We start from the raw sequence: 25,890 nt of genomic DNA on the forward strand, positions 1-25,890 counted from the left end.
TAATTTTTCAAATTATTTATTAGAATTGCTTATGTGTGTTTTAAAGGATTTACTTTTTCTCTGGTATTGTAGCTGAGCTGAGATTAAATGAAATGATAATTTGAGGAAGGTAGAGAATAAATTAATAATTGATAATCGAGGTAAACAAGGATGATTTATTACAATAATTATTTATAAATGCTTACAATTACAAAGCAGAATGTTTAGTACATTTCTTATACTTAAGTACAGTGTATCGATCTAGTTTCGTTAAAAATTATTATTAAATAGGGGGAATCGTATTATCGTATAACAAGATGTATAAAGCTAAGATGTAAATCAATATATTATTCTTTTAATATAAATCTCATAAACATTATTTCACATGTCAACATCGTGTCGTATAAAAATCGCTACTTCTCGTAACCACATGTGACCTAATTATTTAATAAGGCATACAGTTAACTTCGTCGCTTTTTATGCATAAACAGTTTCAGTCGTAAGTCTTTTATTCGGTTCGTGATGAAGTCATTAAAATATTTAGTAGTGGAACATGAAGATGCGGTTTAAAAAATTATGTTAAAGAGAAATGCGTATCGAGTCTATCGCAAAGAACTTGTGACTCCTCTTTCATCAGAGTAATTTAAGCACTATCGTAAATAATCTTGAACACGCTACAGAATGTTTCATGTCGTTGTCTTAAACTTAATTTACTCCTTTCTAAAGAATAAAAGTTATGATAATCATCAACGATAAATTCTGAAATATAAACCTATAACAATGGTTGTACTATTACAAAAATTAATAAGCAACAAATTCTATAGTCCAACAGTCTGCTATCAGTGTTCCATGACGCTCGTAAATAATCCCAACGTCTCCTTCGTTTTCCATCGTAAATTCGTTTCAGAAAAAGCACCAAACGACCTCTTTATCTCTAAAAGTATTATTTCGTTACGCTGGGCGCTCTAGATTCGTTTCTTCGCTCGACGGTGTCGAGCGAGCGCGAGCGCCCTCTAGCAGCGTCCTCAAAGTACCTCCTGCAATGCTCACAGGAGCAGGCGGGATTCTTGGCTGGCCCTACATGGTGACCAGGTTTCCTAAAAGTACTGACGACCCTTCCGAAAATTGAAGCCTTGAGTATGTGATCCGTTTTCTCGCCCTGAGGTGTGGTGAATGGTGAGGTAACCCTCGATTGGAGTTTCGACGGCGTTTCAGAAGGACTGGTCGAGCCAAACGGGCCTATCCTGTCCCTGAATATAGTCGTCTTCACTTCCCTGATCAGTTCAGCTTGGCTGGTCTCCTGGTCTGTCGTCACTGCAGAGGTAATCTGACTCGTTGTTGTCATCGTTGTCGTCTGCTCAACGAGAGTAGTGCCACCGCTGACTGCCGGCAAGGTCAGCTTGCCCTTGACTATGCTCGTGTTCTCCTCGCTGGATACAAAGCTCCAGCCAACAGCTTCTTCTTCGTCGTTGGATTCCGAGGAAGATCCGCCTCCGAGACTGCTGTCGGAGGACCAGCCTACCGGTGGATGTTTCTCCATGTAGTCCTTCATCATCTTCCCTTGCAGTAAATGCTTTCGTTCGATCTGCGGCGAGCGCCAGTTCTTTCCCTTGATCACCTTCGTTCCTCCGCTGAACTTCTTGGTCAATGTCGCTTCCAATCTTCGAATCCTCTCTCTATCTACAGAGTCAGCGTACTCGAAACTGTCACAGGGCGTAATACTGGCTTTACTGTTGATCAGGGACTCTATGTCGGATACTGTGTCCTTCCAGGATGTCGCCGAGGCGGAGTCGTACTCGTCCATCGTGATACCAGACCTGGACGACGCTGCGGACCAGGGAACGGACGACTCAAAGTCCCTTAACCTACTGTAAGAACTGAACTGCGATGGATAGAGCGAGCTGAGGACATCGTCGCTGTCATATCCTTTGGAACTGGTAAGCGACGGCATCCTCATAGGTGCGTACTTAAAACTCTCGCACTTCCTCTCGGTGGCGCGTTTCAGAAAAGCCTTTTCGTCCTGGAATCCTCTGGGCAGGACATTGCTCTTCGCCTGGGTGTGGGTGATGTGCACGTTCGTGCCCTCGAAGACCGTTGTCTCTGTCACGTTGTCGTTCTCGTCGTCCTCACTGCTACTATTACTACTGGAGGATGACGAGGTACCGTCGTTGGGGTCGTCGTCGGTGCCCGTGCAGTAAACGTCGATGTGCACGGTGCGCTTTCGTTTTTCGCTATTGTCGTCCCTCGTGTTTGCGGTCGTGTTACTGGATGAGTCGGATATCACGGGCTCCGATGACGCCGGGGGCGTAGGGCTCTTCGTGCTGGCTGGCGTTCTCGAGAGCCGACCAAACTGCGAATAATAGAAGAATTTGTGTCAGAATTGGAAGCTTTTTTTACTCGGATGGTTGAGAATACAAAGCTCTTTTCATTCGGTCCGATGATTTTCGAGATCAGATTGGCGCAAGTAGTTAATATGTGTCAGCGTACTAAAGCGGACATCCAGAATTAGAAATCGTCACCTTCTAAAATTAGCCCGAGCGTACAACCAAAATAACCCAAGTTTTCAATGAGCGTTCGAAATTAAACAATGATCCCGAAGTTGTATTCTCAACCACCCGGTTCCCCCCTACCAGACTTACATTGTTATTCTTTAGCTCGTCCCTTCCAGAAGAACCGACGAGAGCCCCGGCGCCTGTGGGTTTCCTGCGAACCTTCCTGCGCTGCGCCACCGGCGAATTCTGAGCCTCGATGTCAGTCGTCTGCGATGCCGCGTCCTTGCTCACTGTCATACTGGCCACTTTGCCGATTTGCCCTAACGTCGCCGTCCCCCTGTCCGCCAACCTTGTGCAGAAGTGCGTAGCGAACGGCCTGATACCACTAGCGGCCTCCGCGCAGTCCTCGCAAACCTCTGGAACCGTACTGAACCTGCAGCATGGTCTCGCTTGAGGTTGCTGCTGTGCCTGGTTACGCTGGTAGTAAGTAGACCAGGGCCTAGGATAGGCCACTTGTGTCTGTGGTTGTGGTGGTGGTTGGTATGGTTTCAGGTTGGTGATTCTGCTCGCGCTAGACAGGACGATACTGCAGGTGCTCTTGCAGCGTTTGTCACTGGACGGCAGGCTCGTGTGTGACTGAGACGACACCTGCTCGCTGGTGTAGCCCGAATCGGAATAGTTTGTCATTACTCTGGGGTAGAGAAACTGCTGTCGCTGTTGCTGTTGAACGGTGTGATGCGTGTAGGCGGTTCTAGGTATGGTGTTCGACCTGACAGGTAGGAGCGACCTGGTAGGCGGTGTAGAGGTGAAAACCAGGTTGCCTCTTTGAAAACCGTAGGTAGCAGGTGGCGCCATAGTCGAGGGAGGACTGGTGCAGTAGGGTGGCGTGTGGCTGGGCGTGAAGCTATAGGTCATCCTGACGCCGGTGGACTCGGTCGTGGGGGCGATAGTCGCGCTACGGCTGCTCGTCTCGATAGGTATGACGTTTTCGTCGTCCTCGTCACCACGACGTATCGTGAACTCGGCGCGGACGGACCAGGGTGCGTTGGCGCCTGATCTGCCAGCATTGATGCCAGTGGAGGAGGAGGGAGGGTCGCTGCTGCTCTCTCGGCCGTACATGCCGCTCGTCACCTCCTGCTTACGAGCTGCGGAACCATCGTGTTGTGGAATGCGGGACGAGCTTAGTTCTGGACTCGTGGCGTGTACGTCATCGGATGCTTACTTTAGGTACCTTATTTGTCGACTACTGTGTGAGATTCACTGAACGTGCACTAATAGAGACAGAGAAGAAGTCGCGAAATCGGGTCAGACGGTGAAGATGCGTGTCCTACTTTGCGGTTACTTCACTTTACGACTCAATGTAGCTCCTTCGCACTTTGGATAAATCGTCGAATCTCTGAGCTTACTACTCTGTAGTAAGTGAAATCCGAGAACTTCAGTCAGCAACAAAGTAAATGAAAATCTTCTACAAACTATCAGCACTAAGATCACTCGGTTTTCCGGGGATAAATGCGCACCTCTCCTTCAACTATACAAAATTAGCCAAGCAGACGGCCGGATCCCAGATCCAGCAACGGTAGCGTCTCAATTAAGCACCTTCGTGATCGGATCGCTTAATTTCCTCGAAATCTTCTCGAATTAAACAGCAACACGACTCCTCTTGGCTCCGATCAAGTGAGAATCACACTCGGTACACGCTTTTGTACCTCTCGTACAATCAGCGCAGCAAAAACTCTCTTAAAGCCTCTATCAGCAGTTGGACGACGATCGCGGAGCAAAGTGGCCACTTCGCAACTTACGGAGCAACAAACCGACACAACACGCCGAGAACTCGAGTCGCGCTCTCGTCGTCTTGCTCGTCGTCGTTGCCGGTGGTGTATAATTAGCGCGACGTAAATTTGGAGCGCCGTCGCCCCAGAATACCTGGAAGTTGCGGAGCTGCTGCTGCTGTTGCTGCTGCTTTTTCATAATCGGCCGAGTTTCGGGCCAGCCCACACCAGCCGATGACTGTAGCAGGTATGCTCATCTGTACAAGTGTGTATTTGTCTGTGTCTGTATCTCTGTGCGTTGGCTTTTCGCGCTCCGTTTCGCTGCGGGGATTAAACGAGCCGTAAGAGTTTGTTGAATCTTTCGGTAATTCAAGCCTTCTCCACCCACGACACGCGAACGATGGAGAGAAAGAGTGGATGAGCTATTTTCACTACTGCTGTGCTTCTAGTTTCTTGCGTTTGCTGAATAGCATTCGATTATCGCTGTCTGCCGATTTCGTCGATCGGCGGAGTATTTCTAGCTTCACAACTCACTACTTAAACATCGATAAAAGAAAATGACACGGCTTTCAGTCTCGCGTGCGGCCAGTACTATAGTCGCGTCATTATTCGAGGAGCAACAAAAACACGTCCCCGAAAGTCCTGCACTGCTATAAAAGACGAAACCTTGACTCCTCTGTTTGCTCGTCTTTCGGTACGTCACTTTTTCGCAGCTCGAGAGATCGAAGCACTCGAAGCGTCGTCATACCAAGCGGACGCGCCCTGTATCTCTCGTCTCTCTTTCTGTCTCTTTCTCTCTTTTTAACGATCGCGATCTATCGCGCGAGATGTTCCACGTAGCTGGCGAGCTTCTCTCGGCTTCTCGACTCGTAGACTAACTATTGCGAACGCGCGAGAGAGACCCGAAAAGGCGGACGCGGTATGTGTCTGTGTGTGCGCGAGTCGAGGCTATTTTCAGAGAGAAAGAGAGAGAGAGAGAGAGAGAGAGAGAGAGAGAGAGAGAGAGAGAGAGAGAGAGAGAGAGAGAGAGAGTGAGAAAGGAGGAAAAGAGGAACAGAGGGAATGTGGCGGATAGAACAGAGTAAAGTGGGAAGAGGATGAAAGAATTTGGGAGAAATTTGCGTTTTTGGTTGTTTTTCGATTGCGAAATTTTTCCCCGGCGGTGGAGCTTGCAAGCTCTGAGGTATGTAAGGCGCTGATTGCTTGCGTGATTTATCGTCTGCGTAAGATTGTGAAATATTACAGAGACGTAGAAGTAAGCGTAGTGATGCAATGAGTGAACGAACGTTTGAAACGTTAAGTTTTTCTCTGATTGTTAATAAAAAAAGTGAAACGAATAATAACTTTTCAAATCTCGCGCCTCCCAAGCTCGGCTTACAAAGTTCTATGAAAATAGAAAGGATGTCGGTAGCGACGCGTTTCCACCTATCGCGCGCGTTGTTTACTCGAAAGCTTTTCAGGCGAAAGAAGACCATTAAAGCGGGCAAAAAATCGCAACACAATAAACACGCTCAGACGAGGATCAAGCGACAGGGAAAGTCTCGGAAAGAAAGAGTAAGACTCCCGATGGCGAATAGCGAAGGTTTTTTTCTCCCACGAACGCTGGAAAGTGCAACGAGTTTTTCTCGTTCTGTCGTTTGGGACTTGGAAATTGAGGTCGGCGTCTTCTTCGGAAAGTCACTTTCTGGATTAGAGAGAGATAATCGAACGACGCTGTAAAGAAAGTCTCCTTTTTTGCTTAATTACGACAGAGAACTTGATGAGAAACGAGCAAAAATCAAGCTTTGTCATCTTATCAATTATGCCAAGACAATAGAACATTCGCAGTGAGATATCCATCTCTACTGTTTTCTATACAGCGCGAATACCTCGTTCTTTGGTAAAAATAAATTCTGCAAAAGAAAGGAGAAAAAACTCGCGAGATAGGACATACCCGCTACCGAACAAAACATTCTACTATGAATATCTCAAACAAAGCTCGCAAGAAATCCCATTTAAATCGAACCACGTGCGCAGTCATTGTATTCTATACCAGCTACCCGATATTGATAAACGGCTGCACAAAAGTGCTTCGCGAAAGAAAAGCCTCTCGGGCGAGCTGTATACACTATGCGCGGGGCTTCGATTACAAAGGCGGAAACGGTCCGATAGCGAGGAGAGAAGCGCCATAGCGCTATATAGAACACTTTATCCGCCTGACGTCCTTATTATCAAAACGCCCACGCGACGTTCTTGGCGGTAGTATTATATGCATCTCCGCGATGTCGTCGATTGTGGCGTGGCGATGGTCAAGGGCGAGTTTAATTATAATCTCGCTTATAGTGCGGCGTTTTAATTAATGTTGTTACGCTGTGAAAAATGTTGGTAATGATGCTATCTCGCAAGCATATCTGCCTCGAACGTGAAGATACTGGAATTCGCGGTGGACTTTATCGACTTTAATTGCACATCTCCTTATCTATACTAATATGGTGCAATAAAAAAATTATTTACAACGCCTGGCTTTACAACATGACTCACGATCAAAAGTTCGATTGATCGGTCTGCAATAAAACAATTCATCTCACAAGTATTTCGATTATACAGAGCACGTGCCAATTCATCATCCCGAAAAATAATTCTTGACTGAGCAATTCAATCAAATCTCCCCAATATATGTACACTCTTTCACTCTCTAGAGCAGAGAGAGAGAGAGAGAGAGAGAAAACGAAATCGAATACCAGAGAAAAAGTAATAAATCACAAGGGCTGTCTCCCTCGAAGCCAATGTTTTTTGCGCTTGCTATGAAGCGATTGGAGGAGGGAGGTGGGGGAGTAGGCGGAAGAGAACTTACCTCGGCCAGAGCCTTTTTGTCGGCGACTTTGGAACTCTGAAGAAGACGGATGACGTTCTTGGCGCCCTCGACTACGGCCGCCTCGATCCTGAGCCTGTGACGCAGCTCCTCGACCCTCTCCTCCAGCGCGAGCTCCAGGTTCGGCTCGTATCTGACTGCAAGCAGAAGAGTTTAGAAAAAAATTAATACACGATATCATTTTTATGCAACTTATCGTTTCCATTAAACATTAATAAAAAAAGTGCAATAAAAATCTTACAAATCTTCGCGAGCACCGAACCACTTAAAACCCATTAGAATCAACAAACGCGATGTGCATCGCGAGCGCGCAGACGTTATTCAGCGTTGCAGAATGAAGAGAGAAAAAAAATCACTGTTATTTTTTCCTCGCGAGGACGCATTTAACGAGCAGCCAGCGAAACCAAATAACAAGTCGACTGCTACGTATTATATCGAGCGACTGGTCGTCTACCTACACGTGCAAACGAGGTTTCTCGCTCTCTCGGCGCGTTTTTTCTCTCCTTTTCTTCAAAATAGAATCGCACGCTTTACGTAAGACATATTAGAGAGCGACTCGTATATGTAAGTCGAATATCTCTCGGAGCTTTCGTGCTGTTGTATTGTATCCGAAGACAGTTTCGCTTCGTAAAAGAGCGTTTTGACGTCAAACCGTATGATTTCCCTTATAAATCTTTTTTCCAATATAGAGTCGAGCTGATATCCAATTACGATATCAGGGATCAGCTCGTTGAGAGAAAATGTCTCGATTTGTATAGTTCCACGAGAAAAACGCGACGTTATTTCGTGGGCGATCTGTTATGGTGATCTTGCGTTCGTGCCATCTGGCAGTGCAGTGAATGTTTTTGACGTTTCCGGAAACTAATGAGAGTATGTTTTTTCTTCTTTTTTTTTAAATTACTTTCGGTTGATTTATATACTATCTTTCGGTTAGTATTATTCTGTGCAATCTGCTAAAAAAATAATGTACTTTCACTTGTAAAGTCACTTGTATACTACAAAAGTAGTTTAATCGTTTCGATATCGCCTTTAAGATCTTACTTCGGCACGCTGCAAGTGTAGCAATTAAGGAGTAAATAAAAATTGAAATCACGTAAATACAGTGTACTAATATAGGATTCAAAAACTATGAAAGTAATTTCCAATGAAAATAGAAAACGTTGAAATGTTTACCTTTGTTACCGGTGGCATCGCCATTAGGTGCCGGCCCGTCGCCTCTCGCGTGCTGCTGCTCGCGCGCCTGGTTCAGCTTCATTATGCGCATGCGCAGGAACTCGATTTTCGCGCGCGAGTCGTCCAGCATTTGCTGCGCCTCCTGCAGCAGCTTCTTGTCCCGGTGGCCGCTCGTCAGGCTCTGGATCATGTTCTCCGCGCCCTGCTTCACCTGTTGCGAGAATAAAAACGGGGTTATTTTCGTGCTAATAAGCTTTCGTCATTTGCATAAGATTCTGCAATTATATTCTCGCTTATAATAAATGATTCTAAAATTTGAAATACTTCAGTTATATTGGTTCTGCAAAGTCTGACAACATCGAAGATGCTACTAATAAATATTCACAGTAGTACTACTTTTAGTTCACCTACAACGCCTCCATTATTCTAATCCAATGCAAAGAGATCCACTCCCCGAGAGCAAACACATAATTGTCGGATAACTGCAGGCATAAATCAGCTGTTTGCACGTCGCATTCAGTGAAAAACGTTCTCCGCGAAGCGCATCGCAACGCGCCGCGCGGTCTGAGCTTCGAAAAAGGAAACACGTGGACGACGGCTTCGTCACGCGTCGATATTTTTTTCACACGTCGATGCCGAGAGTAGCGTTGAAACGCGAACTTGCGAGTGAACAAATCGAGATCTCTATGACTTGAAATCATTGTGAGCTTTTTGCCCTGTTTGTGTAAAGGTAATATGGATAATGATTTTAAATTTAATCGTCGGTTGTTTAACAAAGTTTTGTTGGCGATAGTGTGCGCGTGTAATTGTGGGTAATTATCGTGATTACGCGGTGTGCTATTTACGGTGTAACGTTAGAAGTGAATTATATTATTTATAACTGTATATTATGTGATACGTGTTTGTTTTATTAATGAACGGAGACGATGACTATGAAAAGTTTAGTATATAGTTATAATTGATGGTCCATTATGAATACACGAGTTAATAAATCTTACAAAGTCGTTGTACGTTCGGTATTTTGGAACGGGCTGGAAAATCTTTTTTTTTTAGAACATGGTATGCAGGCATTTTATAAGAATAAGACCTTTTCTTTGAGTTTGTTTAAATCTAAAATGTTTACAGCTTTACTTTCGCTCATTAACAAAAAGGATGTTTACGCCAACATTGTAGAGTAGTTTTTGCATTATAAGAGTATCATATTTTGATACTTCGTGTAGAAAAAAAAGTAAAAAAAAAACTTAAATCTTAAATACCGTTAGTCGCGCCAATATGTCAATAAAAGCGTGATATTTTTAAAGTTACACAAAACTTCACGGCTGGTGCTAAAAGTGACAAAGAAATATATCTTTTTTTATAACCAACAAACACCCGTTTGAGGTAAGAAAAAATGTTACTTTCGACTTATGATGGTTATATTCCAAAGTAACTCGAGAATGTCTAGATTATTTATAACACAGGTGTTGGTTATTGGAAGACTTTACTTTACGTTTACGATGGAGGAGCGCTTTACGTCAGTGTCAGCAAAGTTCCATCCATAAATTACATAACCACGACGAAGATTATAAATATTAAAGCCGCATCTCGAATACAAACGTCTCATTATCACGCGAGAATGCTGCGTAATAAGCGAACGTGCGCAGCATCCCTTCACCTTCCAGCGACCCCTAAGAGCCATGACTAATACCCGACAAACGTAATAAACATTCCAACCGCAGTAGTATCAGCCGGGGATGGCCGAACACGACGTCACACAGCAGCTTCACTTCACCAATCCCACGAAAGAACACAGCGCAAATCAAACACCGAACGAAGAAAAGAAAAAAGCAACGTCATCGATCAGCCTCTAATGGACTCCTTTTGTCCCACTAAATTAACCCTTTCTCTACTGCAACCACACCCTCGGCAAACACATCCCTCTTATCTCCACGTCACCGCAGAACGCACACACACCTTTTTCCACAGTGACTTGGCCATCATAGAATAGCAGTGTCTCTACTCCAGTAACGCAGAAAAAAAACTTCGCGACTGTTCTAAGCTTGAGGGGGTTGGTTTAGAGCCCCTCTGGCTCCCTAAGAGCTTGTCGTCGACGACATCGATAGGTATTCCGAACTGCCCGCTGCCGTCCGCCAAGCTAAACTGATTAGAGAACCAGTGCCGACCCCTCGACGAAGAACATCGTGCGCTAGTGTGTGTTTGTAAGAGAGAGATTTCGAGCGACGACACGTGACGTAGAATATCACAGTGTGTGTGCGGCTTCGAATAAATATAGTTTCGAGCGTCGCTCGAGTGGCGCCGATCGCTTTGGGGGATTATCGGGCTTGTTTTTCGCACTTCGCAGCACAGCGCGACGAGCTGAACCGTGATATTATAAATTTTTTTCGTGCGCGGGATGAGACTTGCGTAAACGAGTTGGCGACCACTTGCGCATTTGCTTGTTTACGAGGTTTTACGCCTTCGCGTGTGTTTACGAGCTTTTACGCGCGCGAGAGATTGACAGCCGCGTTGAGGCATTGAAACGTTCTTTACGTAAGCGATGAAAGAACCGCCGACTCTGTCTTCGTTATGTAGGTATATCCGTGAAGGTGTACACGTGCGGCTATCCAACAATTAGCTTGACCAACCATTAGACGCGACACTTGAACTTGCCGATTTATATTTAGACGTAACTAATGTTTTGTTTCATTTTTGGTCCCCCTCGTATTTTTAGTCGATCCGCGTGGTCGATAAAAGTTAAAAGAGTCTATTAAAATCTTATAAATAGACTCCGATCGACTCTATTTTTGGCGGCACTTTCGAATTCCCGAGCGGCTGACTCGCGACTCTAAAAAAATCGCGTTGACAATTTCGATTTCGAAAACAGAGACTAAGAGGTGTCGTTATTGTTTCATTGAACGTGCTCGTTCACACGACGATACGCGTCCAAGGATATATACAAGCGTGTGGACGGACGTGGGTGTCGAGAGCAAACGTTCGTGGAAGAAAAAAAAGCTCAAAGCGTAGATGTCAATACGATACTCCGCACGCATGTGGTACCGAAATATCCCTTCTGATGACGAGTTTCCATACAAACATCGAGATGAGGGTATAGTAGAGTGTAATTTTCTTCGACCTTGGATTAAGCGCTTTTGATAACTCGTCGAGGCGTTGTAGGAATTTTAACGCGAGAATTTGTATAATTGCAGATGGCGGAGAGTGTATATGTGTACAGACCTTTGTTTCGATATTGAGCTGCTTTTCCAAGGAGAGCAGCCGAAGGTCCGTGAAGAGACCCTCCTGACTCGGCGAGGACGGACCCGTCGGCGACATGGGTGTGTCTGTAACAATCGATAGAGAACGATTTATTAATAACTTTGTCGATCTTCGACGCATTCTTACATGTAGGTTGTAATTAATTTCACAGCCTAATCAACGCATCGGATGATCAAATGTAAACCCAATTTCCATACCCCAACTCTCTCACGAGACACCGCCTAAAAAAATATAAGTCTACAGTCATTAATTAATATAGAAAAACTCTCTAAAGCCTCGACTTCGTTTCCACGCTTACCCCAACACAGCACGTCTCTTTTACATTTCATCCACATACACGCACGAAACAATAAACCAAAAGTACAATGCGAGCCTGCAATTTTCCTATTTTTCGGCTAATGAGCGACTCCTGACATCTGGAAATTTCGCGGCTTTCTTTTCTCTTCTCAGGTCTATTGTGATACGGTGTGCTCCTCTATACGTCACTGCTTTGTTGTTGTTGCTGCTACACTGCGGATGCGATGGGATTTGATAATCACGAGAGAGAGAGAGAGAGAGAGAGAGAGGGACGAGTTTTTTCGCCATGGTTCACGCACCGCGTAGCAATGAAAATGAAGAAAATGGATCAGTAGGCTTGAAAGATTGGCACAATAACGACTGGGTTATTAATAAGCGCGTGAGGTGGTTTTGTCGCTCGAAAGCTGGAGCGTGACGGAAAATTCGTGTCTTTTTTTCGAGGGAGCAAGTAGAGCGTGGTAATGTATTTTTTTGTTATGCAAAGCTTAAATTTTGCTTAGAATATCCAAAACTTAAAGCTATACCAAAATACGAAAAAAAGCGAAAGCTCACATCGGATCCGGCGACACCGAGAGTAGCAGTCTTTCGAGCAGTAATTGCTCCGAGTTCCGGTACGAGGCCGTCATAATCATAATTGCGCCGGGCCTGCTTCCCACCGAGCGTTTTGTATGCTTTGGCGCCGTGAGAGACTGCGACTGCTCGCTTTTTTAATGGCGCGTTGTGTGTAGGATTGCGCGAAAAAAACACGTGGCCTAGCTATAGGCGAAGGAGATCTTTTTAGGATATGGTTGCTTTTTCACCGGGCAGTTGGTCAGGTATTGTGTTCTTGAAGTAGCTATAATTGCACGATGCTGTGTATACTTCTTGGATGATCAATCGTGATTGATCGTCGTAGTTTCCGATGAGTCGTCCTTACGAAAAGCAAAAAAGTTCTGCTATCAATTAACCTAGACCTTCTACTAACACTGATCCCATCGACTAATAGAAAAACCAAACGACTTTTTCACGGCGAATAGACAATGTGCCGATATATTCACAAACACAATGAATTAAGCAAACAAACCTTCTCGAATCAGCCGAACAAAAGCGTCGACTATAATACACAGAAAACAAAGCCGCGAAATCAATCCAACGGTTCGCTAAACTCGACGAAAAAAAAACACCTGGAAACCATGTTCACCGCATCTGCTCTTCCCCATAATACCGATTTCCCAAGCTCGCGCGAGAAGTGGGTCCATTGGCGAGAAAAAAAGGTGCGGAAGGTGATATCGGCGTGCGAAAAAAGAAGGGAAGCTGTGTAGAAGAAGACGATCCAACGAGGAGGAGGAGAAGGACGATAAGTAACGATCCTGTGTACAGCGTGTAATAACGGTTTCACGCTTCGCCGCAGTGAATCGCGGTCGATCGATCGATGAGCGAACTGCTTCGCTATCGATTATTCCTCGTGCGGATTCCCACAGCGGAAAAGCGCGTGTATCTCTGTCTGCTAAGTGTGACCTCTTGGAGAGAAAGAGAAGTTGCGGCGGCGGAGATAAGTCGAGTGTGATGAGAAATTGGAACAGATTTGATTTCAGGTTTAGAAGTGTGAATCGAGTACACTTCATTAGAAAACTGTTACGAAATCCACAATTAATTTTTCTAGAAACATTTTTTATACATATCCCATTCAATTCCCCTCTGACACTCGATTTAAAAGCGCAAAAGGTCTCGAAGTTCGACGTTTCGATTTTCAATCACGAGCACACTGCAGTAACCCCACACGTCATCTTCCTGTCTATATGGACGATCCACGTGCTGCACTGCTCGCATTTATATATACCGCGAGAGCGACCGGCGATTATAGGAATAAATGGAAAGTTATCGGATTTTGCAGACGCTATTGTCGAGAGGGTCATACACGTGCTATCAACAGCAGCGCATTATCGGCGACTGACTTTTTCGTTTCGAGGCTTGATGGAAAACTGATTCGTGCACGTGTACGCGAAGAAAATTTTCCATTTCAAGAACTCGATATTCGAATGGGCAGTTTCATTTGTCGTGTAACATTGTTTCGACGATTGTTTACAATGTCGTTAATCATTTTTATTCATGAACGGAGAAAAAATTGTGACGGACAGGAAGACGGTTAACGAGTATTTGCTTTGCAAGATGGACTCGTGTCGTTATCGTGTCACTGATGAATTTTTTGTCTACTGCAGTGTCGATAACGACTATATATATATATATATATATATATATATATATATATATATATATATATATATATATATATATATATATATATATATATATATATATATATATATATATATATATATATATATATATATATATATATATATATATATATATATATATATATATAATATATATATATATATATATATATATATATATATATATATATATATATATATATATATATATATATATATATATAAGGAAGCTGATAAATCGATATTCTCATCACTTTGGAGTAATAGAGAACCTGGTAAGAACGTTTGATTGAAGTTTTTAAAAGAAGGTTGGAGCATCAGGTATGTAGAGTATGTAGATGGGTTAGCAGAACGAGAAGATTGGGATGTTAATAACGAACTAATGATGATTCGCACTAATTGTTAATAGTTGAGAGTTTTGATGCAAATGTAATTGGTGGTATATCGGAAAATTGTTTGTAACGAGAGGCGATGAGTCTATTACCTCATTTTATCGATAATGGATTGATGGATCTCAAGTATTCAAGCTATCAGTAATTTATTAAACAGAAACTTCCTATGTAAGCCGAACAAATCTACTTCAAAATACGCATTTTTTTCCTAATTAAAAAAATTATCAAAGCTCTTACAGAAAAACTCCTCACCAAGCACACATACCTAATTACATCCCGTTCAACGCAACCCTTCCCACTCGCGCAAAAAAGGAAAACAATAACTCCATTGAATATCCTCGAAACAACGTGCCCCATTAGCACCGCCGTCAAACTCCCCGCACACGTGCCTCGTTATCCACACTCGAAAGGCTACAACAAAGTCCTCTGCTGTTTCCCTCGACTCTCGCCTTGAATGGCTTTTATCGATGCGACAGTTCTCGCGTTTTGTAATGAGCCAGAAAAAAACAATGCTTACGTTACGGAAAAAAGAAACGCGTTCACGCACGCGAGAGAGCTGAAAAAAGGGCGAGCAGTAAGTGCGTCTTTGACACGCACGCAGAGGGAGAGAGAAGAGGAACAGTAGTAGGTATAGGTATAGTGTTGGAGTTCAACGACTTCGTCGTAATCGCATGCGCGTATGCGAATTTTCGCGGGGAAAAGAGAGAAGCCGGTGAGCTGTGGAGAGCAGCGACTAATTTTTTTTTCTGCTTGATGATAATGATTTTTTTGGATAATTGAAGAGAATACACGTGGCATCTCTTTGTTTATCACAAAAGCTATCTAATCTCGCACAATTATAACGTCCTACATCAACAGAATCTTCATAATTTCTTCCCATGATTATACAAACAACGGCTGCATAACCGTTGCTCGACTCCCGTTCAAATGCAAATAATATATCCAACCTCAACTGACTACTCCATATACCCAATAATAGAACCCAACATTGTTGCCCGATTCACCGCCGCGCACAGTTCAACAATCGTTTACCGTTGAGCGCTTCGATATACCCACTTGCACCACTATCGCGATAACATTTATAATTGCTCTCCTATATACTAACGCGTTCGCACGCGACTGCAGCAAAAAGTTACGTACATCCATGCGGTGCTTCATGAGGAGCCACTTGAGCGCATTGAACGATTAAAGAGAGTAATTAAGGAGAGCAAGAGAGAGAAGATCGATCGATCGATTCGCGCTGGTATTTATAACGCTGCGTATGTATTCGAGCTTTGTGGAAAGTCGAGAAAGTAAAGGTGCATTTCGCTCTGGAGTATAGGTAATTATTTATTCTTATCTAGAAAATTAATTTCAGATTCCCGATCGGGATGCCGTGCTGCGTCCCCTCCTTATCTGTATGTAATTTACCCAGCTTTTTCTCGAAGAAATAACGTTTACACCGCGAACGAGCATCGACTAAATCTCGAACGCTTTTATAAAATCGAAAAATACGCAAACCATTATTATTTTCAAAAAGCAAGTACTCCACTCGCAACGATTCCAGTATAATATCAAGCAGCCGCTGCGAAAAAAACACGGCTAATAACAGCAAATAAGAGCCGCCGTCGCTATACCTCGAGTAGACTACACACGCGAGCGCAGAGTGTGGGCGAGGCAGAAAAAAAACTGTAACATAAACGAGGAAGCGCTTCCTACGCTGTCGCCGTCGTCGTCGCGCAGTTACTGTGTACACGCACGCACACACGCATACGTACAATTTCAGGGTCAACGTGCAGAAACGCGCGGCGCGTCGCGGAGGCTGACGATCAAAACAAAGAGCTGCGCATACGCACAAGCTGTGCTGCTTCCGAGTTTCTATACTGCAGATCGAGGTAATTTTTTACTCGAGAGAGAGGACTTAGTTAATTACACGAGAAACGAAATCGTTTGCATAATTCGCCTTGCGCTGATCTTCTCGTCTCTGTTTTTGTTTATTTTCCAACAAAGTCAGACACGCAGCTGATATCCCTATGCTAAAAATCGAGAATAATAAACATTTTACGTAACGGTCGCGGCTGGCACATAGGTTTCCGCGCTAATTTATGCTAAGCGCGCGTATAACGAAAATCGCTTCGAATTACCCAATATCGAAACAAGCTCTCTTTCTCGGCGAGTATATTAAACAGCACAAACACAATATATCAGCGGACGATAACGAGTTTATTCAGCTAATGACGAGAGAGAAATCGAATTTGCATTTCTACTACACGGCATTAGAGCTCACACACATATACGCAGAGTAGTATAGTAAAATTTTACGACCCGGTAGCGAGAGCTACTAACTACTAACGGCACTGTACACGTCGCTTCACTTTTTTCTTCCTCCTCTCGGAAGAATATCGCTCGATGCGCCTCGCGGCATCTCGAAGACGACGTTATTATTATTGTCTAGGTCGATGGTCCGCGACATCCTTATTACACAGCTTCGGGACGACTGATTAAAAAGATTACCTCCGTACGATGCGCAGTAATAACAGTATACGCCAGCGGCGAGTATGTAAATTGCATTTTTTCGCGCGCGTGTGGCAGAGCGATGATTTTGCGCATTTTTTATTTTAACAGTATTCAGTTCGTAAAACTAAAGACGACACGCGCATCCATGAATCATTAAAGAAATAAAAATTTACATCGCGTCGCATCACACAACGACATTATTATCGGGTATAGTACACCGCAGCTGCATAGTCGTCGCTTCGTCGTCGTCGTCGCACATGTGCATCATGACGCGCCTCCTGATAATACACTCCTCGCGATGCTGATGATGACGAGCTTACGTCAGCTCGCGCTTTCATTATGCTGCTGCTGCTATAAGCGCGAGTTTATCTCTCTGTCTCTCTCGGGTCGCGAGATGCAGACGACCGGCTGCGAGAGATAACGGTGCGGCTGCGGCGCTGCCTTTTCTCTTTTTGTTGTTCTTATACACGGCGACTCAGCTCTTGCTGGTGTGTCTCTGTGCGTGTGTGTTCGAATTTATGTCGGACATGCTTTGCTGACGAAATGCTGCGATTGCCGGTGTCTAACGAGCTTTGCACTTTGCGCATATGATAATAATAATAAAGTGACTGCGCTTATAAGTATACAGGCGAAGCTGTGTACACGGATTGCATGAATAATTTGAAAAAATCAGGTCAGGCGTACGTCATTGGGTATATATTTTCTAATTTTGTATAAAAATTACAAGCTTAATTTCCTCTCGATTTTCTCTGCACAGCCGATTGGAGAATGTGCGAAAATAGACGGCGGAAAGATAGCTCTCCGATAAAAGACACACCGCGCGAATGGGCGCTCTGATTGATATAAACGCGATCGTATCCTATGCACAAAGTATTATCGGATACTTTTTCCGCTTTCCACACATAGCTCGGCGATTTTCACAGCCGTAATTACAATTACTCGTGCTATCGGCTTCAGAAAGATTGAATAATTAAACCCGTCGTTACATCGATAATAATAATAAAAACCTCAGCTCGTGTTCAGTACATTAGTTTCTTAAATTTGTCAGCAAATTAGCCAAGCTCCCCTATAACAAGCCGTTTGCGCAACCATTCACATACAATGTATAGAGAGAACGAAGCAAGCGCAAGCGAAAATAGCGTCCGCGCGCAATTTTCAGAGCATCGCAACAACGCGCGTTTATTCTAAATTTACGCCGACGAGAGATTCATCGCTTGGAAATATACATAATACACAGCACAAGGCGCGCTCATATGCGCCTCGCCGCACGACGACTACGCCGCTCGAATTATCGGAGTCGAGTTGATGGAAGAAGTGTCCGTTCAATGGCGTAAACGCATAGAGCGAGCGAATTGACTCCGGTGATTTATTCATGTAGCGCATCAGTTGTATAAAGTGTAACGATGTGCATATAGTAGGGTGAGTGCGATGCGAGGGACAGCTGACTGACTGATCGCGACGCTGAATGCGAGAGTGTCGCGATGGCTCTCGAGGTTTATTGGCTGGAAGTGGAGCTGTTTATCTTTCTCGCGTACGTACGCATTTGCGAAATTGCTCCTACGCGATATATAAATCTGTTTTACGAACGCGTGTGCGCATTATTAAAAAATATCGCCAAACCCTCGCGGCTCTCGACAACAACGTTGCATTTACGGAAATGGCCCGTATATCAGAGCGACGATATCCTCGTGTGTGTGTAGCTCCACTGCGAGTCGAGATCTTCTCGAGTAAACATCGCGCTGAGTCAGTCCTCTGTTAGATAACGCGCATAATACGCGCGAGTCTAAGCTGCTGTCGCTAGCAGCGACTGTACATCGCGAAAACGCTCTTATGTTGCGGGAATGAGTCAGAGACTAGAGGAAACGAGACGACGACTTGTTGTGGAGATACACATTCTCTCTCCGGTGTCAAAGGCAACGACGCGAGACTCGGAATGCTAATGGGCTAAGAGCGAGTATTTGCGCTCGAGAGAGAGAGAGATAGAGAGAGAGAGAGAGAGAGAGAGAGAGAGAGAGAGAGAGAGAGAGAGAGAGAGAGAGAGAGACTTTCGTGTGCTAATGAGCGGTTATCCGCTTTTGTGTATGAACAAGGTGCCCGCGCGATGCTTCTTTGAATTTTCGGATTTCAATGGGACATATAATGTGGGCCGATACTTTGTAGACTATACTCTGGCTCTGTTATGCAAATGGCTTTATCGATAAGTCGTCGTCACGGCTGTTATTATTCGGTATCGAATGCAACACGTGTCTTTTTCTCTCCGTAAATCATTAATTACCGGCGGCGATAGCAGTCCGTGAAGGGATAATTTATTTCCCATACTTTCGTCGATTGCAGAGAGAGAGAGAGAGAGAGAGAGAGAGAGAGAGAGAGAGACATGCTTGTAGACCATTTCATTATTGCACGGCTCCAGCGTTGCGTGACGTCGGTGTAAATAAAACTTTACTGCGATTTTACTACTCCCATTACACTCCGCGCAGTTATCGCTCTAAATCAGCATTAGGCCTCTATTCTCTCAAGAGCGACCTCGACCATCTCCCGATACTCTTCGATCTCGAAGCATATCCTCCCTATCGAGCAAATGAACGTCGTCTAACGAAACAGAAAAAGACAACGAAGCCACAGGTCATATCAGTACCAAGTACACGTCTTATTATAGCCCTCTCTATCGAACTATAGACAGATAGCAGTAGCATCGCGCACGCGACGACGGCTTTCCTCTACTCTTTTTCGCCGACGGCGGCGTGCCCCTCCGGATGCACGTAATACTAGCCTGGATGCGCTCAATAAGGCCAGAGCGAACTTCCGGGCCCTGCGCGAGAGCCGGACGACGACGGCTCGTGATATGTACGAGTGTGTGTGGTATGCAAAGAAGCATCAGCTTGGATCGCGAGCATTTTTACCGGGAACTAAAATTTTTTCTGAATAATTACTCCGTTAGAGTCGTATCAAAAATCAGCCAACCCTTTACCGTGACACCTGTTGATTCCGAATAAAAAATCAGCACCGACTCGAGTTCACACGCAAGCTTTCATAGCACCGCTTTCCTCGATCCACACGATCAAAGAGAGAAGAAAAAGGTGCGCGTATACTCGGGCAATTGCCGGGGCGATTCAATAACTCAATAATAATCAAGCAATTTGACGCGCACAAAGCGCACGCGCGAGCGCAAGGCGCAATAAATAATTGGCCGTCCAATTAGTTCTGAAAAGAAACTCTCCGGGCGAACGTTGTATATGAGTACGTACACCGCGTGGGCTTGTGTATACATCACACACAGCTGAGAGAGGTTATACACACGCGCACACTACACACCGGAAGCGAGAAAAAGAGTTGCGCCGGTATATCCAGCGCAGCGAGTGAAGAGCGAATATATAAGGCGAATCGTCGGGTTCCGATCGACTTAACGCGAACGTATGATTTTTTTCCCTCTTGTAAAAAATTGCGCAATTTATTCGTCGAAGGCCGTGATTCGCGTTTTAAATCATTGTGTTTTTCTCGAGTAATAAGATGTGGGAGAGAGAGAGAGGCTAAAAAAAAATAAAAATCTTACGAAAAAGACGTATATGACAATCGGAAGCGAACGCAAAAGACAGAGATCCGACATTCGCCGGCGGAATTCTCGTCGTGGGTTATTCAAGTTCATCCGTAATATGATACCGCTTCTGGCACACGCACGAACCGATGCACGCGAAAAACGCGTCGCTTCGCGATGATGATTTTCCTTGCGTGTTTTAATGCTCGTCTATTTTCGCCGCCGTCGAATAATAATATTTTTTTTTTCTTCGGTTTATTCATTTCGCTCGCGCATACGCGGTTTTCCTCAACGACGGATATTTATAGCCTCGTAGTAAATAGAGAATAGCCGAGAGAGAAGAATGAATGAAGTGGCGGAGGAAGCAAAAAAACACAAATCTCAACGATTTCCTTTTTCAAGAGATTTGTTTTCCTCAAAGCCGCCGTCTTTCAATCGCCATATTTCGAGACCGACTACCAGATAGAGTTTCAAAATTTTGGCTTTAGCTCCCAGCAGCTGCGCAGCAAGGAACGACCTTACGCTTATAAATTTTCCACGCTGATGATATCCTAAGTAAACTTTTCTTCGAAAAAAGAAAATTTTAGATCGCCGTGAAAGTTTGCACGTTATAGTCGGATGTGGCGCGAAAAATAGTCGCGACTCGTCGAACAGCGCGATAACCAATTTGGCCCGAGCAATTCCCTCAAAGCAAACGACTCAGAGCAACGACGCAATAAACCACGAGAAACGAGCGCTGCCTGCGAAAAAGTGCAAGTATAAACCTTTTCGCGTATTCGCGCAATAAAGTCGAATAAATATAATTTGCGAGAGGGAAGCGGCAAATTTAGAGCTGCTGCAGCGTCTGCTGCTTCGGAATCGAGTTTTCTTTACGAAGTCTTTTTTCCATTTCCTGATAGAGAGAACATACACAACACGTCGATGTAGTTAGCGGAAAATTCGAGGTTGTTAAATTCGTATAACTGACAATGTTTATCTTAATGGGATAGTAATGGTGCAGTATGCCGACTCGATCGTTTCGTATAACCTGTCTCCTAAATAAAGTTTTTCTTCACGGATCAGCGGGCTCGATACTGTGCGTCTAACGGAAAAGAAAGTTCTCTCGCTCCCATACGTCAAAATTCAATTCGAAGCTTATTTCCGCATCTGAATCGTTCCGCTCTTCCGGAGCTTCGAAGCCGGAGCTCTAAATGACCTTGGACTCGAAGAACAATTACCAGGATGGCGCAGTTGCAATGGCGCTTTCTATTGACTCTTTACTCCCGTAAACGTTTTGACGTCGACACCAGAGCCGTCGCTTACCATATACACTGTTTGCACCACCGACAGCTGCACGTACAAACACTCTAAGCGTATAGGATAAAGAGAGCAAACGACATTTATCATCTATCTTGTTGAACACGAAAAAGTAAAGCGACAGCTCGATGTAGGCGCATATGCAACAGCTTTGGCTGACTTTCCCGCAGCGATTCTTATTTTAAACAGCATTTCGCGCACGCGCTTCTCTCCATTACCCGCAAATGAAGCGCCGACTGTAGTTTCGGTTTGTCCTCAAGGATGATGACTGACTTAACTGGATTGGACTCGCGGCCCGATATAAATAACCGTCGCTCTGCCACTGGCAATAAATTCGTGTGCAAGAGAGACTGGCGCTCTCTATATCGCGCGTTTACGCCCGTCGTCTTCCGCTGCAGCATCGCTATGGCGCGTGAAATATTTTAAAGTTATGCGTTCGTTCGTCTATTTTATTTTCATTGCTTTGTTTCCACGCTTTTTTCTAGAATTAATAAATTCAAAGAAAATTGGGTATTCTCGGTCTCGCGAATTCTCCGTATTTTCCCAGCGTTGGTTTACGACAAGCTGTAAGAAGAAGTAAGCGGTATCATCTCGCGAGCTCAACGAGACTCATCTAGAGTAATAAGTCAGAGAGCTTTCTTTCGCCCGTTTTAGACGCGCCGGTTATTTATGGACTAATTAAGAGCCTTGCAGGCGACGAGTTATTTCTGTCGCTCCTATCTGCGATGGAGCGTATACCATATATTCAGATCATAATCAAAGTCAACTTGAGCTTCGAATCGATTATAGTTGTAAAGGAAACAGATAAAGACATTATTTTTCAATAATTCCGCACGAAAAATCGCCGCGAAATCCCGAGTAAATCCCTCTCGACAAAGTAGCCTGATAAGCCCTCGTAAAGCTCGATAGCCTCGACGTCACGATTCGCCGGAGGAGGTGCGAGGGAATAGCGAAGCAACATCTCTCCGAGCCAGTCTCTCTCTATTTGTGCCTTCATCTCTCCTTTCCGACAAATACGAGGCGTTGAGTTCGCTTCGACGACGACCTACCGCATATAATCCATCACGAGTGATTTTGACTGACTGCGGTCGCGGGCACGTTTTACGATTCGCACTCTGTGCTATGTGCGGACGCATTGTTTCGACTGAGAAGACCGTGAAAATACGATGCAGTCGCTTTATTTTCTACTTATTGTAATAACAGCGTGAAATAAATTATGCGAGAAGAGATCTTCCAGTTTCCTCGAAGAAAAAGAAGGCTTCACACGAAAATAGCACAGATGCCAGTGACCGACCAGAAAACAACACGTGACCCGGCGATCGGCCGACCCGCCTGAGCTAATCGCCGTTAATTTATGCGCCGCTACTGTACTAATACCGTCGTTGTGTCTATACTCACACGGGCCGTCGCTTCTCTCTCGTGTGAACGAGGAAACCGGACATGCAGCACTGAGAAACTGCGTAAGTGCGGCATTCGAGTAACGTAAGAATGTATCTGATATACGCATGCGTAGGCGCAGGTTCCGTTCTAGCAGTGATATCTTTAGCAGAGGGAGGACTTGAGCCCCTGGGAAGGAATTAATTGTTCGGGAAAGTTCGTCGATGGGCTTCTTTGTGTTTTGATTTCTTACACTGCACATATAGGAAGTATAAGGTACGAGGTAATCGCTGTTGCGTGGATTTTGACATTTCGTGTAGGATACGCGAGCATATTACACCGATTGGGAGTCAATCAAGCACAGCTGAACTTTTGATTACCCTATTCGAGTCTATCCGCGCTAGCATTTATCAACTGCACGTAGGAAAGTTACCCAAACACGTTTAGCAGCGGCGGGAACATCCGCTTCACGTTGAAACTTCCTAGGAACAATTAGAACGATAATCTAACTACTGGAGCTCGCGGTATAACGACCGAGAGAACTGCTGCGCGTTCCCTCTCTTATCTCCTATGGAGAGCAGAGCACATGGCCCCCACAGGAATACGCTTATGACTCTGGTCGAGTGGGCTTCTTTTTTTTCATTTGGCGTCTGGTTTTTCTCTTCGAGATTTTCTTTTGTCCCTGATGATTGCATTTTTTATTAAAAATAGTCGGTGACACTAACCTTGACCATTGGAGTGGTTTTGCTGGGGCGACTGAGGCTGGCCTTGCGTCAGGATGATCTGGCTCTCGAGCTGCTGAAGCTCGGCTTGAAGCTCGTTCAATTTGCTGTTAGCTTTCTTCACGATCATCGCTACGTCCGACAGGGCCTTTCGGTCCGTCGCTACCTCGCGAAGCTTCTCCGCGCCAGCTTTGATTTTCAGCTCCTGTGAAAAAGTAAAAAATGGTTTAGTTTCGATAAAGTGATTCCCAAGCGACTACTCCTATAGGTTAAAAAGAATGTAGTGTCCATTACTTCAAATGGGAAGGAATTGCTTCGTCGAAAACGAATGTCAATTCAACTAGTCTGACTGTTTTACGACGGTATATCGCGAAGTCAATTACAAGAGAGTAAATATAACCAGTTTGTTAACGCTTCTGACTTCCTCCAGAGAGAGATACCATTGTCGAGGCTGACAGCATTTAATGCAATCCTAGAGAATTTATTACTCATAGGAATAAGCGACTGCAAATGATTCATGACGTAACTATCATTGTTCGAGATAACAGCTTCAGTAGCTATGCCGATGAAAACCTGTCCGTATTTTTTAAATCCGTCGGTTTCAATTAAATCAACTTGGGAATCTTGCGCGGACGGACGAACCTATGTTTACCAATTGCTGTGTGAAAATACGTATTGCTCGAAACTATTCATCGATACCAGAAAACAATCCTGCCTAAAACCGTCCTGTACAGTCTACAAAAGTAGTTATTTACGATTTTAGAAAAACACCTCGTGAATCATACACACGCGGCTGATTCACGTCCACAGTGCACGAACGCACTCCTCCTAGATCGTATAACCACTCTCTCATTGCGTCACCTCAGCCTCGCGCACAATCGTTGCCAAAAGAAACAGAGAAAAAAAAAACAAGTCGCCCGGAAACACATGCCCGACGATGTGGGAACCTCGGCAGTAATATCAGGACCAAACTAGAGCAAACACTTCTCTTTCTCTCTCTCTCAAAGTTGCTGCCAATCGAAGCGTGAAAGTGGCAGTCGATCGGGTTTCGCTTGGTATATCGACTCTAAGCGAAAACTGTAGGTAGTTGCAAGAGAGAGAGAGTAATATATTTAAATACGGCGAGAGAGAGAGAGAGACGTACCTTGCGTATCTCGCGACGTATGTGCTCCCGGAGCTCGTCGAGACGAGCCGGCAAGGGCACCTGGTCACTGCCAGCCACTCCATACTTGTGCGACAGCTCGTAGACGACGGGGTGTCTGATGTAATCACCCTGAAACAAACGAAGATTTTACTTCGGTTAATTGTATATATTTTGATAGTGGTATGCTCAATAAATAATTTAGCTTTCGGCACAGATCTATTTCTATCGTATAAATCGCCCTTATCGTACCGAGGCATCTGATAGCGGTTTTCCAAAACCTATCATTCAAAACCGTCCTATTAACTCCGGCAATAACAACAATAGCTATATTCCAGAGCGAGCTGGAATCGAGCACGGCAGCAGTTGATTTCACGAAATTACCTCTCGATAAGGTGTAACAATACCTCGTAAATAGCCAATACGTATACTTCGCGAGAAACACACGCCCAACCTGATGATAAATTATCAATTGCGGCCTGTGACAATATAATGTTAACGCTATCGCCGTCGATGAGTATCTAGCCAAAGTGTCAAAATCGAGTAGGCAAACATATCGCACTGATTAGACACATTACCGCGCGAGTCTCCCTCCGGCGATTGCACAATACGATTATTATAATAGGTGACACACGAAAGCGCCGATAAAAGTCCTTCCCGACTCTGTGTTATTATCACCGGCGTTTGTCACCACTACTCGCTGTTCGCCGGTCTTATCAAGGCCGGCAGAGAGCTATATGTGTTCGGATCGCGCAAGGGCATTGTGCCAAGTCATACGCGTGACTACTGCTCTCCAGTGCACGCGGACCTTCCCTGTCGCGTTCTAGATACTTTTGTCTCCTCGTGTGTGTGTGTGTGTGTGTGTGTGTGTGTATTAGTCTCTTTCAGATAATAATGAGGACGTT

The 25,890-nt window shown here is 44.6% G+C and overlaps 2 protein-coding genes across 9 annotated transcripts in view; both read right to left on the reverse strand.

Moving 5' to 3' along the window:
* Positions 1-7,067, reverse strand: LOC103315826 (serine-rich adhesin for platelets). Its single transcript, XM_008206526.3, has 2 exons — positions 2,619-7,067; positions 1-2,329 (listed from the first exon to the last, which is right to left on the reverse strand). The coding sequence occupies exons 1-2, from the start codon at positions 3,588-3,590 to the stop codon at positions 923-925; spliced, it is 2,379 nt and encodes a 792-aa protein (XP_008204748.1). The 5' UTR covers positions 3,591-7,067; the 3' UTR covers positions 1-922.
* Positions 1-25,890, reverse strand: part of LOC100114442 (serine/threonine-protein kinase N) — a 42,084-nt gene that overhangs the window by 8,546 nt on the left and 7,648 nt on the right. For 5 of the 8 annotated variants that reach the window (XM_008206527.3, XM_031922739.2, XM_008206528.4 and 2 more), the window contains exons 2-6: positions 24,989-25,117; positions 23,848-24,049; positions 11,478-11,581; positions 8,265-8,475; positions 7,074-7,228 (exon numbers count right to left, since the gene is read on the reverse strand). In XM_008206527.3, the coding sequence (XP_008204749.1) occupies positions 7,074-7,228; positions 8,265-8,475; positions 11,478-11,581; positions 23,848-24,049; positions 24,989-25,117 (801 nt within the window). Of the gene's footprint in view, positions 1-7,073; positions 7,229-8,264; positions 8,476-10,217; positions 10,406-11,477; positions 11,582-23,847; positions 24,050-24,988; positions 25,118-25,237; positions 25,289-25,890 lie in introns of those variants that run through there. The other 3 variants (XM_008206529.3, XM_016982740.3, XM_032596187.1) reach the window with 3 other exon arrangements.

The sequence above is a fragment of the Nasonia vitripennis genome, chromosome 1, assembly GCF_009193385.2.
Source record: "Nasonia vitripennis strain AsymCx chromosome 1, Nvit_psr_1.1, whole genome shotgun sequence".
Taxonomy (NCBI): domain Eukaryota; kingdom Metazoa; phylum Arthropoda; class Insecta; order Hymenoptera; family Pteromalidae; genus Nasonia; species Nasonia vitripennis.

Bases quoted from the DNA above. Each gene is read 5' to 3' on its own strand.
- LOC103315826 (XM_008206526.3), bottom strand. From the start codon at position 3,590: ATGTACGGCCGAGAGAGCAGCAGCGACCCTCCCTCCTCCTCCACTGGC. The intron at 2,330-2,618 runs GTAAGTCTGGTA...TATTATTCGCAG, and splicing joins ACGAGCTAAAGAATAACAAT to TTTGGTCGGCTCTCGAGAAC.